This window comes from Gekko japonicus, unplaced genomic scaffold (assembly GCF_001447785.1).
Source record: "Gekko japonicus isolate JY-2015 unplaced genomic scaffold, Gekko_japonicus_V1.1 scaffold539, whole genome shotgun sequence".
NCBI classification, from domain to species: domain Eukaryota; kingdom Metazoa; phylum Chordata; class Lepidosauria; order Squamata; family Gekkonidae; genus Gekko; species Gekko japonicus.
The window spans coordinates 659634-671841 of record NW_015168667.1 but is presented as its reverse complement, the minus strand read 5'-3'; the positions used below and the strand labels follow the sequence as shown (position 1 = coordinate 671841).

The 12208-nt window shown below is 47.4% G+C and overlaps 1 protein-coding gene across 1 annotated transcript in view; it reads left to right on the top strand.

Annotated features, from left to right (window-relative positions):
* The window catches only part of MYLK (myosin light chain kinase), a 271468-nt gene extending 267569 nt beyond the window's left edge, over positions 1-3899 (top strand). Inside the window, exon 31 of the mRNA XM_015415311.1 lies at positions 3628-3899. Within this exon, the coding sequence (XP_015270797.1) occupies positions 3628-3881 (254 nt within the window). The 3' untranslated portion in view covers positions 3882-3899. The remainder of the gene's footprint in view (positions 1-3627) is intronic.
* The last annotated feature ends 8309 nt before the right edge of the window (positions 3900-12208 follow it).

Here is a 12208-nt window from a genome sequence, read left to right as displayed (position 1 = left end):
AGATCTCCCCTGACCGCAAGAGAGAGAAAGACTCGCAGGAGGGGATCCCCCCAAGTCTTCGGGCAGCGCTGGCTCTTCAGGTTGGAAACGGAGATGAGCACCGCAACCCTAGAGTCGGATTCGACTGGCTTTCGAGCAAGGGAAACCTTTGCCTTTACCTCTTTTAAAAAAGGTTTGGATTGGTTAGCTTCCTTCACGGCCCTTGTGGGGGCAGGAAGGTGGGGAAGTGGATTTTGTAAATTGAAATAGCTGGAAATAAAATTCTCAGCTATGGTGGTCGTAGGGAGGCCCAGAAATGACTCTTGTGTGATCACATTGGATGAATCATAAAAGCCGATGGGCTTGAGCGCCCCCCTGCCCTCTCCTATCTGCTGGCTGCTTGGACAGAGCTACTGCTTACTGCTTGGGTCCCAGCCATGGCAACAGAAAAATGTGATCAATTCTGGTCACCACACCTTAAAAAGGATATTATAGCTTTGGAAAAAGTGTAGAAAAGGGCAACTCGAATGATAAAAGGCTTGGAACACTTTCCCTATGAGGAAAGGTTAAGGCGCTTAGGGCTGTGTTGGCGGGGGGGGGGGCTCCAATCCTCACAGGGCATTTCTTCCACCAGCCTGTCCTTCCAAGCACCTCTTCTCCGTCCACACCAACCTCTCTCCTCCTCAACGCCGCGGGGCTCAGCGACACCTGAATTATGTGGCCAAACCACCACCCCCGCGGTACACTGCCTGCAGCTGCCCTCCCCATGCCGCCAGCGGCTGGGAGGCAAAGGGCAGAGCGGCCGGCTGGGAAAGCAGAAGCCTCTGGGTCAGTCACGCTGCACCAGCTGCCCACGCACCCTCCACGCCACCTTCAGCAGAGGGTGGAATGGAGCGGCCGCGAGGGGGGAATGGTCGCCGGGTTGCCTTCACGGCCTCCACCTTGGGGGGCTCCAGTGTGTGTGTGTGGGGGGTGCGCTTCTTCGCCAGGATGGGCCAGAGGGGTCATTGCCCTTCTCCTTTCTCTCTCTCTCTCTCCTGCTCCCCCTCCCCCCACCCAGCCAGTCTAGTGAGGACCGAGATTCCTCGCCACCGAGGCACGCTTGGGTCAGGGGCTTCACCAGCCACTTCCAGCCGAGCCTCTTTCACCAAAGTTGGGGGCGGCAGAGTGCCGAGGAGGCAGGCGGGTGGGGGGAGGGCCAGTCCCCACCAGAGGCAACAGGGAGCTGACCCAGCCCGGTGAAGGGAGAGACGACGGTTGCACCTCCTCGCCGCTGCACCGGAGCGACATGCCTCTCCGCCATCCTGGGACTGCAGGCAGGCAGAGCTTGGGACCGAGCCGCTGCTCCTTCGCCCGCCGCCCCCCCGCCACCTCCGCCTCCACTGCCACCTCTTTCTCCCCGAGCTTGCTGGACTCGGGGAGAAAGAGGCAGCGGCCACATCGGTCAGGGAGATGCAGGGCTTTTGGCAGCGGGGGGTGGGTCCACTTTGGTGCCCTAAGGGCCAGCCCGCACTCTAGGCGAATGCCTAGTTCGGCTAGCGGGTGAGCTGGCCCCGCGCACAGGGCGCGGGCAAGCAATGGAAGGGGAGGGGGTTTAAACCACCTTCCTTTCCATCTGATGTCAGGTGGTGTGGCATATGCAAGTAAGTTATGCTAAAGAGTTATGCTAATGAGCTCCTGCACCTCTTTTTCTACAAAATGACCTCTGGCTATTATTCTTGCAAAATAAGCACAACAAATCCCACGGGGGAAAAAATTTCATGCATCCATTGCATTAGTCTTTTTAAAGCCACACACACAGGTTTTTTTGCATTTCACAACTCTTAGTGTGAAATATTCTAGTATAGTGCTACCGTTAAAAAACCCATTAAATAAAGAAAAAAAAACATTTTTCTTGTTTTATCCTGCTAGTTTTACAGTTGTGCAGTGTAAATGAGGTAAAGTATAAATACTCTACAATGAATAAATTCTTTAAAACAGCTGAACATTGAGGATCTGAGTACATATCTTCACTGAACAAAGTGCAAAGGTATGTTTTCTAGCCCTGTGTTGCCTCATGCTCTGTATGCATGGCTAAAGGCCAATTCACAGTTCACCTGAAGGATGCCTGCATTGCTCATTTATGACATAGCAATGTACACAGGGCCAGCTCCAGGGGTTTTTGCACACTAGGCGAGGCTACCTTCTGGCGCCCCCCCCCCGAGAGAGGAAGAGGAAGACAGGAAGGGAAGAAGAAAGAAAAAAAGAAAGAAAGCCAGCCACCCCTCCCTCTGTTCTTTGAAAATAAGCTGGGATGCTTCTCTCCTGAGGCTGTGTGGGGGGCGGGAGAAAGGAGACCGAGGAGGCGCCATATCAGCTGAACAGCCCCCCCCCCAACAACCCCCGCCGGGGCTCTCTGTTCCTACCAACCCACCATGGATCTGCTCCCCAAATGCACGCAGGACTGGCGCTCTCTAAGCTGAGGCGCTGGACAGAAGCGCCAGCCCCATCGGCCTCTGCCACCCGAATTGCCCTCCGGCCCCGGGGGAGGGGCCAGGCACTCGCTCGGCTGCTCTGGCACTCGGCAGGCTTAACCCCTTCAGGGCTGCAGCGGGCAAAGAGGAAAGGAAGGCGCATTGCCCAGGCTGCCCTCTGCCACTCAATGGGGCTACTTGGGAGGAACACAGCAGGTGGGGGGGTCTGCTGCTGAGCTCCCCAAGGCAGCTCCAGCATGTCTCCTCTGAGGAGGGTAGAGCAAGCAACATTTACCTACCCTGTGGCTGTGGCCGGGCGGAAGGAGGGATCGCGGCCCGGGGGGAAGGAGGGAGGGCAGTTGGGACTCGCATTGGGGGAGAGAAGGAGGCAGCGGTAGCAACTGGGGGCAGCTATGGCCAGGGCGCATGGGGGGTGGGGCGGGAGGCTTTTGGCAAGGAGGAGGGTGGCACAGTTGGCTCTACAGCCACTTCCTTCCGCATCTCCTCCACGCCGGCTGCAGCAAACTTACTTGCCAGTCGATCCTTCCCAGCAGATCCAAGGAGGCGGCGGCTGCAGTCACGGTCACCCAGTCAAGGCGAGGGCTTTTGGCGGGGGGCGGGTGCAGTTTGGCGCCCCTAAGGGCCGGCACACTCTAGGCAAACGCCTAGTTCGCCTAGTGAGCGAGCCGGCCCTGAATGTACATGCAACCACAGTGTAAGGGAAGATATATATCTCCATGTCTCTAAGAACTCATGACTGGCTGTTGCTTCCAGTCATCTTTCCATCATATTTAACACATATAGAAGAAGAAAAAGAGTAGGTTATTATACCCTGCTGTTCTCTACCTTAAGGAGTCTCAAAGCAGCATACAATCACCTTCCCTTCCTCTCCCCACAGCAGGCACCTTGTGGGGTAGGTGGGGCTGAGGGAGTTCTGAGAAAACTGTGACTGGCCCAAGGTCACCCAGCAGACTTCCATGTGGAAGAGTGGGGAATCAAACCCGTTTCCCCAGATTAAAGTCCGTTGCTCTTAACCTCTACACCACACTGGCTTTCCTCCACCCCTGTTTCTCTCCATTTGATTACTATGGTGCAAATAGATGAACACCTGGTAGGCATACCTGCATAGAAAAAGGTAGACATTCTGAAATTATTTGAGTAGATTGACTTAGAAAACCTGCTTTTCTTGTCCCAGGCTACCCCGACCCTGAGGTGATTTGGTACAAAGATGACCAATCCATCAAAGAGTCCCGGCACTTCCAGATAGACTATGATGAAGATGGAAACTGCTCTTTAACTATTTCAGAAGTTTGTGGGGATGATGATGCCAAATACACCTGCAAGGCAGTCAACAGTCTTGGGGAAGTCACCTGCACTGCAGAACTCCTTGTAGAAACAATGGGGAAGGAAGAAGAGGAGGAGGAGGAGGAAGAAGAGGAAGAAGAATAAAAGAAAATTTGAATGGGAGATGTGAAAAATCATCCGATAAAAGACTTTCTCTAAGACTCATGCAGCGTGGCATTAGGTCATGGGTTTGGTTTTGTCTTCAACAGCACAATCAGCTGATATCGTTTTTTTATTTATGGGCATTAACTTGAATTAGCAAGCACTTTAGGTGGTTATTGTGCTTGGATTTAGTTTAAGTTAAAGCATCGGTTGCAGAGCCCAAACTATAAGCATGAACACACCTAACATGGAAACCTAATATACAATTTTAGCCTGTCTACAACTTCTTTACTGAACTCACTGATAAGGTGAGGGGGAGTGAACAGCTGTACTAATTGTTCTGTTACCCACAGAGAACTTGCACCACTTGGGATGTAATCCTCCACACCTGTGCATTATGCAGCTCGTAACTGATACTGATGAAATCAGTGGAGATTGCATGAATGCAGGAGTATTGTGAGAACACGGGGCACAGTCCATCAGAAAGACCTCCTGCAAAGGTCCCGCCAAAAAGAATATAAGCTACCGTAAGCACCTTGGGTTGTTTGCACAAAATCCTCCTGGCCAATTGTGTCTTTGGAATCTTAATTTACATCTCTTGTCAAGCAGCCATTCCCTACCTTGCATACTATCCAATAGCATGTTCATGCCTATTTTCAAGTGAAGTCTTTCCCCCCCCAGCTGCTTGCTATTTTCACATTTAAAGCATTCTTCCTCTTAGCTTTCCCTCTGAACATTACAGCTTGTAGATTGAAACCAGAGTACCTAGATTTAAGTGGATATAGTTATCATTGGACTAAAGGAAACCAATCTGGCTTAAAACGAAGCATTCCAGCTTGACCGCTTTGAGGACCCTAACCAGCTGCCCTTTTTGCCGTAGCTCGGCAGTGGTTCTTCCCTTCTGCACTTTAATCAATTGAGTCTTATAAGGGCTTGTTCTCATGTCCGTTTTTGCCTGTGGCAGCAATAGGAAAAAGCCTCTCTTGTTACCTGGCACATGTAGGATTTTGCAAACAACTGAAAATCTAAAAAAAAAAAAAACGTGCACTATTTTGGGCGTGTCAGAAAATCCTGGACATTACTGGTGGGTGTCACTTCCTGACTGCCTCCATCATTGGCTAACACAATAGAGGCTACTGTCCCCCCTCTCAGCTGCTGTGGACAGAAATGGCCATGAAATATCCTTCCCTGGTCTGTTTTCCCTGATTACTGATTTCTTCCCCCCCTCATGGGAAACAAAGCTTGAATGTGGAGAGTCAGCTTTGTAACTTTGCATGTCAGAATAAAATAAAAGGGGATTGTTTCAAATAGGCTTATGTGACACAGCATTGGTGGTTGTGTGCCTGTGTATCGCAGCTCAGGTTTAAAGCCCATTTGTAATTATTTAGCTACTACATAGATTTATCTCTTCTGATGATTACTTGGAAACTGGAGTAGCCAAGGAAAGGGAGCCCAGATTATGAGCTTCTCTGCATCTTCCAAGGAGACAGAGTTTAACTCAGTATCTGTGAGGCTAACACCTTAAAAAAAATTTAAAACCCATCATCAGTGATGAAAGGTTACTGATTAACATATTCATATTATCAACTTTGCTTTTCTCTTACAATTAGCAGCAGTTCAGAGGCCATTAAACATTACGCATAGTCAAAAGACAGTATACTCTCTGTGCATTGTTCCAGTTGTGTGGCTTTCCCCACTTTGTGTGTCAACGGCAAAAACTTTGAATTTAACGTTTGACTTTTTGAAGAACGCACACAACAAAGCTTTAGCTCCTCAATGGGGGGATATAAGTGTACTTTAATACAGATTTATACAGTATCATCTTTGGATTGGTTAATATTACATAATCTTATGTGTTCTATATTATTTGCTCATCTGCCGGTTTGAAAACAGCAATTCAAAAGTCCATGTGTGAAGCTCTCTCTCAGTTGCTGTGGGTTTTTATAACTGCTTTTGCTGTTTCTTGCTAGGTTGAGGTTTCCAGCATGTCTTCTCCTTCCTATGCGGATAAAGAAATTTTGTTATCGTAAAACACAATCAAGTGGCCACAGATTCTTATAAGAAAACGCTTTAGTATGATTTAGTGCATACAGAGCATTTTCACGCATGTTTTAAATGTGTTAAGAAAATGATGGGGTGTATTTTTTTGTATACCTTAATTAAAAATATACTGATCTTTTCTGGTTTTTTGAACCATGAGAATTGCAAGAAATGAGAACACTACAGCTGTAGTTACTCACAATTTCTCAATAAACAAATACCACAAAGCACCGTAACACAACCTCCCATTTGTCAAGTTCTATCAAGCAACTCTGTTGTTTCAAGCATTCTGTAATCACGTAGGATGACTGCACCTGCAGGTTACACCAAGTATATTGCCATGATGAGAAAGCTGAATTGCTCATCTGCAGCATTTCCCCACCTACAATGCGCACTTTTCTCTTTCCCAACATCGGTAGATAAAGTAAGATAAGTTGTATCAATTCTGGTCACCACACCTTAAAAAGGATATTATAGCTTTGGAAAAAAGTGCAGAAAAGGGCAACTCGAATGATAAAAGGGTTGGAACACTTTCCCTATGAGGAAAGGTTAAGGCGCTTAGGGCTCTTTAGCTTGGAGAAACGACGACTGAGGGGTGATATGATTGAGGTTTATAAGATTATGCATGGGAAAGAGCAGGTAGAGAAAGAGGTACTTTTCTCCCTTTCTCACAATACAAGAACTCATGCGCACTCCATGAAATTGCTGAGCGCTCGGGTTAGAATGGATAAAAGGAAGTACTTCTTCACCCAAAGAGTGATTAACACTTGGAATTCACTGCCACAGGAGGTGGTGGTGGCTACACCCATGGACGGCTTCAAAAGGGAATTAGATAAGCATATGGAGCAGAGGTCCATCAGTGGTTATTAGCCACAAGGTATAGATAGGGACACGGGGGCAAGTGATGCTCTGTCATCTTGGTGCTTGGGGGGAGGCAACAGTGGGAGGGCTTCTAATGTCCTGGCCCCACTGGTGGACCTCCTGATGGCACTGGTATTTCTGGCCACTGTGTGACACAGAGTGTTGGACTGGATGGGCCTTTGGCCTGATCCAACATTGGCATCTCTTATGTTCTTATGTTCTATAAGCTACAGAAATTCCATTTGAATGTTTCTTTCTCCCCAAAGATACCCAGCTGCCTTTGGGTGCTACCTCCTTTATTGTAATGGACTTGTCTCATTAACCTCTTTAATGCATGTAGTTATTATCAGCACATCGTACCTTTGTCTCAGAAAGTCAGTGTCCTATTAGTGCACTGATTTTGTGACGCCAACCACATTTTGTATGGTTTCAGATTGTTTCTGAAGCCTAGTTAAATCCCTTTCCAAGAATCAGCACTGGACAATTTGTGGTGGAGACCCCAAATGATACAAAGCGGGTGGGAACATTCAGCTATCTAAATTCAAGCAGCTTCCTAACTATTTACTCCAGAGCCTGAAAACTCCTGCTCCCTTCTTCTCTTTCAGTGGTCAGGACATACAATACAAGATAAGGAAAAATTGCGTACATGTTTTATTTACTTTGCCACTCAAACCAGATTGTTTGTAGTGGTTTGCTAGAACACTGGAAGGTAGGAGCTGGTGTATAACTCAGTTGAACACTGAGTGCCTGTATGGTTTTATTTATTTATTTATTTATTTATTTATTTTTAGATTTGTAACACGCCCTCCCCGAAACGGGCTTCATAATCCACAAGGTGGTTGGATAGAAAACAGAAGTGCAGCTATTTTAAAATAAAATGTGTATCATAAGCAATGTCGCTCTGACAACTGAATGACAGTCACAGGAAAATGCAAAACAATTTGCACCTCACACTTAGCGGCCAAAGCATTTATCTACTTATCCCACGTTTTTTTAAAACTATCCTTCCTCTAAAGTGCTGGAACGGAGAACTTGAAAACTGTTCAAGACTTACTGCTGTGTGTAAACATGGGGGGCTAAATTCACATTTGGCGCTGCACACTTACGTGAAAGAACACAAGAATTGGCCAAGCAGCCTCCCACCCATTCATGAACATTACTGTCTTCATTTCTTACTTCTGAGTACGGTGCTGCTTACGGCAAGGTGAAAATAAACCAGGACCCCTATGCCTTTTTATGAGTTGGAACAATGTTGCTGGAATGGCTAAATCCTAAAATAGAGTGCTTACTGAATGGTAAAAAGTGTTGTTTGAAACTGTTAGCATAAATACGACACAACTATGAACATTTTCAAGAGTGGAACATGCTACAAAAGCATTTGCCTATTTGTTTCTGATTCTGTCTGCAGAGAGATAAAATAGAACTTCTACTCTGAAAAATATTCCTAAAGTTTAAGATAGCTGTACAAGAGAGACATGGTGGGACTTCTGGTCGGTTGTTGGCCAATGCAGATGCAGTTCTGGAGCTCCATGGATTTTAAAGGTTTTTATCATCTAACAACCTCTAGAAGGACCCAGTTTGCAACCATTTTATCAATAATTATTTGTGTGCTATAACAAGATGGAGTGGCAGTTGCCAGAAGTTTGGAAAACTTATCTACTAATTTACTGCCTTGCTCGGCATCTCCCATCCTAGCAGGCACACTACTTAAGACAGTGACCTTGTCAGTCTTTAAAACTTTTATTTTCTATTTAGACAGCCTGGTCAAGAGTGTGATAAGACTGGGGGTGGGGGGAGAGAACTGAAAGCTAATTAATCAACTTAGTTCTGCCTAAGGAAATCCTACAAATTAATAGTGGCTAGAAAAAGGAAAATGGTAAGAAGGGGTAATTTTAATTAAAGATAAAAACTCCAAAATATTTTGGAAACTGATTTCTAAATACCCTCTTAAGGACTCTTCTCCTTTACACTTGTTAATTATGGCCGATATATATTTGGGAATCGTATTTTCGAAAGATTTACTCTGACGGCCCTCAGGACTCCCATTTGCAAAGAATACGTGATTTACCAGATTGGCTGCCAGTTGCAGTAAAAGAAGTTATGGCTCTTATAAATCAATTGAAGAAAGGAAAAGCCCCTGGAACTGATAATATCTTGTCAGAGTTCCTAATTAATAACATAGAGTTGTGGGCACCACCCCTAGCCACGCTTTTCTCATATGTTGATTCTACAGAATATATTCCAGAGGATTGGAGGCAGGCAATCATTGTACCATTCTATAAAAAAGGGAGTAGGGCTGATCCAGCCAATTATAGACCTATTAGCTTGCTCAGCGTTATAGGTAAACTATATGCTAGCCACTTGCTAGAGAGACTTAAATGCTAGATTGAACAAGAAGATATCTTTGTTATAGAACAAGTGGGCTTTAGGGAGGGCAGATCTACTTTGGGCCATTGTCTAATTATTCAGCATCTAATTGAGAAATTTGCGACTAGTAGATTGGTCTCGTTATATGCTGCCTTTTTTGACCTGAAATCTGCCTTTGACTCTATATCTAGGGGATTACTATGGGAGAAACTAAAAGCTATGAATATTGATCATAGAGTCTTACATGTAATACTAGCCCTATATTCAAATACATCCCTCAAAGTTAGACGCAATCAGGCTGGGCACCTTTCTAATCCAGTAATAACAGCAAAAGGAGTAAAACAAGGCAGTGTTCTGGCACCAGTATTGTTCAACCTATATATTAATAATCTGGTTAGTAGCATAGGTAACGTTGATATCCACCCCCCCTATTTTATTAAATAGAAAAATGCAGCTAGAACCGGAGAATCGGGAAAACACCACTTGGGGACCTTGTAACAAAATACTCCGTTTTAAAGGGGGTTTGAGCCGGAAAGCGACGGCTGGGGACGGTGCGCAGATGTTGGGGGTATAAACGTGGATCTAAAATCCGTTACTGAAGTGTGCCGAAAGCGGACTAAAGGGCCCGTCTGAACGCACCCACTCTCAAACCCAGCAAAGTCCCAAACAGGGCATCAAGTCAGAAGGATAGAATCTGTACAGACTACAGCAACACCACTTCCCTACCCATCAGGCCTATACTGATGCATCACTGAGTACCCGGGGGGGGGGGCACAGTTGGGGAAAGTTAAAATCTGCCCTATCCCCCAACCAGATCTCATTGATGCATTCCAAGTCAGCCCTCTCATTCAGAATTAAATTGTGGATGAGTGTCACTTTACCTGTAACCGACCTGGCATTTTACAGCAAGATACTAAAGCACAGTGCGGTACTGATATGATAGGTGCGTGACTTGCTTTCATAGGGGGTTTAGGATTGCCAGCAACTTGGAGAACAACCTACCCTGTCTCTTTAATGCAGGCTTAATTCTACGTTAATTAGCAGGTGATGTCATCTTTGGACGCCCTGCTCCAGCTGCCCCTGCCGTCTGAGGCTAAGGGGGTGATGACAAGTGGTAAGAGTATTGGACAAGAGCCTGGAAAATCCAAGTTTAAAGCCCCACTCTGCAGCTACCTCTTGGGGCCCCATTCCCTTTGCCTTCCCTATTTCCTTCCCCCTACACACACCCGCTACTGTGGCCAAGAGCACTGGCAGACTGCTGCAAAGCTGATAATCTTGAACTCTGCTGGGGAAACTAGGACATGTCTGCTTATGTGGGCTGCACAAAGCAAGCATGTGTAAACCGTGTGTAACAGACTTTTTTGAGAGAGACAATGTGGAAGTACATTTTCTCATGAACTTCGATAATTCTGGTATAGATCACTCTGTCTTGCTGGTGCAGTGGTTGTTGGCCAGGGTGTGCACCATACAGTGGATCTACTTGCATAATATGACTGAATAACTCTTTGTCTCCGGACTCTGGAATTCCTTTTGTAATTCAGAACCTAATACTGTCTCAGGACTAGGGGTCATTTCCTGCAGGAGCGCGCAGGAGAGGAGCTCCGGCAGTAAAGAGCCCAGGGGGCGGGCACATGCAACAAGCCCCACCCCCTGCTCCCAGCAGCCCTCAGTCAGAGCAAGAAGCAGCCAGGTAAGTTGCAGAGCGGGCCCCCCCCAAAACAGTCCAGTAGCACTTTTAAGACCAAGTTTTATTCAGGTACAAGCTCTCCCTCCTCTGCGAAGACAGATCTGCATGTCCCCCCCCCCCAATAGCTAGTAATCCAAAACAGTCAAGTGGAGGAGGAGGATGAGAGGAGATTGGATTTATACCCCGCCCTTCACTACCCAAAGGTGTCTCAGGTGGCTTACAAACTCCTTTCCCTTCCCCTCCCCACAACAGACACCCTGTGAGGTAGGTGGGGCTGAGAGTTTTTCAAGGACAGCTCTTATCAGAACTACGGCTTGCCCAAGGTCATCCGGCCAGGTGCGCCAGGTGCAAGTGGAGGAGTGGGGAATCAAACCCGGTTCTCCCAGATTAGAGTCACACTTAACCATTACACCAAACTGGCACCTGAGCGGTGGGTGTTGCCTTCTGACACAAGTCCGGTGATGTCAGGGGGTGTGGCATATGCAAATAAGTTATGCTAATGAGCTCCTGCACCTCTTTTTCTACGAAAAGACCCCTGCTGGTGGCCCATTTATACCAGCATAATATTGGCTTAGTTTAACTGGTATCCTTCACTTAACCTAGCAGAGGAACTAAGAAGAAGAAGAGATTGGATTTATACCCCGCCCTTCACTACCCAAAGGTGTCTCAGAGTGGCTTACAAACTCCTTCCCCTTCCCCTCCCTACAACAGACACCTGGTGAGGTAGTAGGTGGGGCTGAGAGAGCTCTGACAGAAACTGCTCTTTCTCAAGAACAGCTCTTATCAGAGCTACGGCTTGCCCAAGGTCATCCAGCAGGTGCCAGTGGAGGAGTGGGGAATCCAACCCTGTTCTCCCAGATTAGAGTCCGCACACTAAACCACTACACCAAACTGGCATCTGAGCAGTGGGTGTTGCCTTCTGACACACTCCCGGTGACGTCGGGGTGTGTGGCATATGCAAATGAGTCATGCTAATGAGTCATGCTAATGAGCTCCTGCACCTCTTTTTCTACAAAATGACCCCTGCTTCAGGACAGCAGGTTAATGAAGAAATCAGCCGTGGTATCTGATGCACCCCTCTTAGAGGGGTGGCTATTGCTAATCTGTTGCCAAAAAAAAAGACTTGGGGCACCTTATAAAAATGTTGAGCCGCCCCCCCTCCCCCCCGTGTGAGCTTTCACGGCCTGCCGCCTTCAGAGCCTGCGCGTGAAACCATCGCTACACTCTCCGTTGCACCGCCCGGGCCGCCCTCTAGGAGGCGCGCGCCGCGGCTGCAGGCGCCGCCCGGCCCGTTTTCCCCGCCTCGCCCTCCTCCCCGCGCGGCCACTCGGGTTCGCCAGGCAGGACGAGGAGGAGGAGGAGGAGGCGGAGGCGG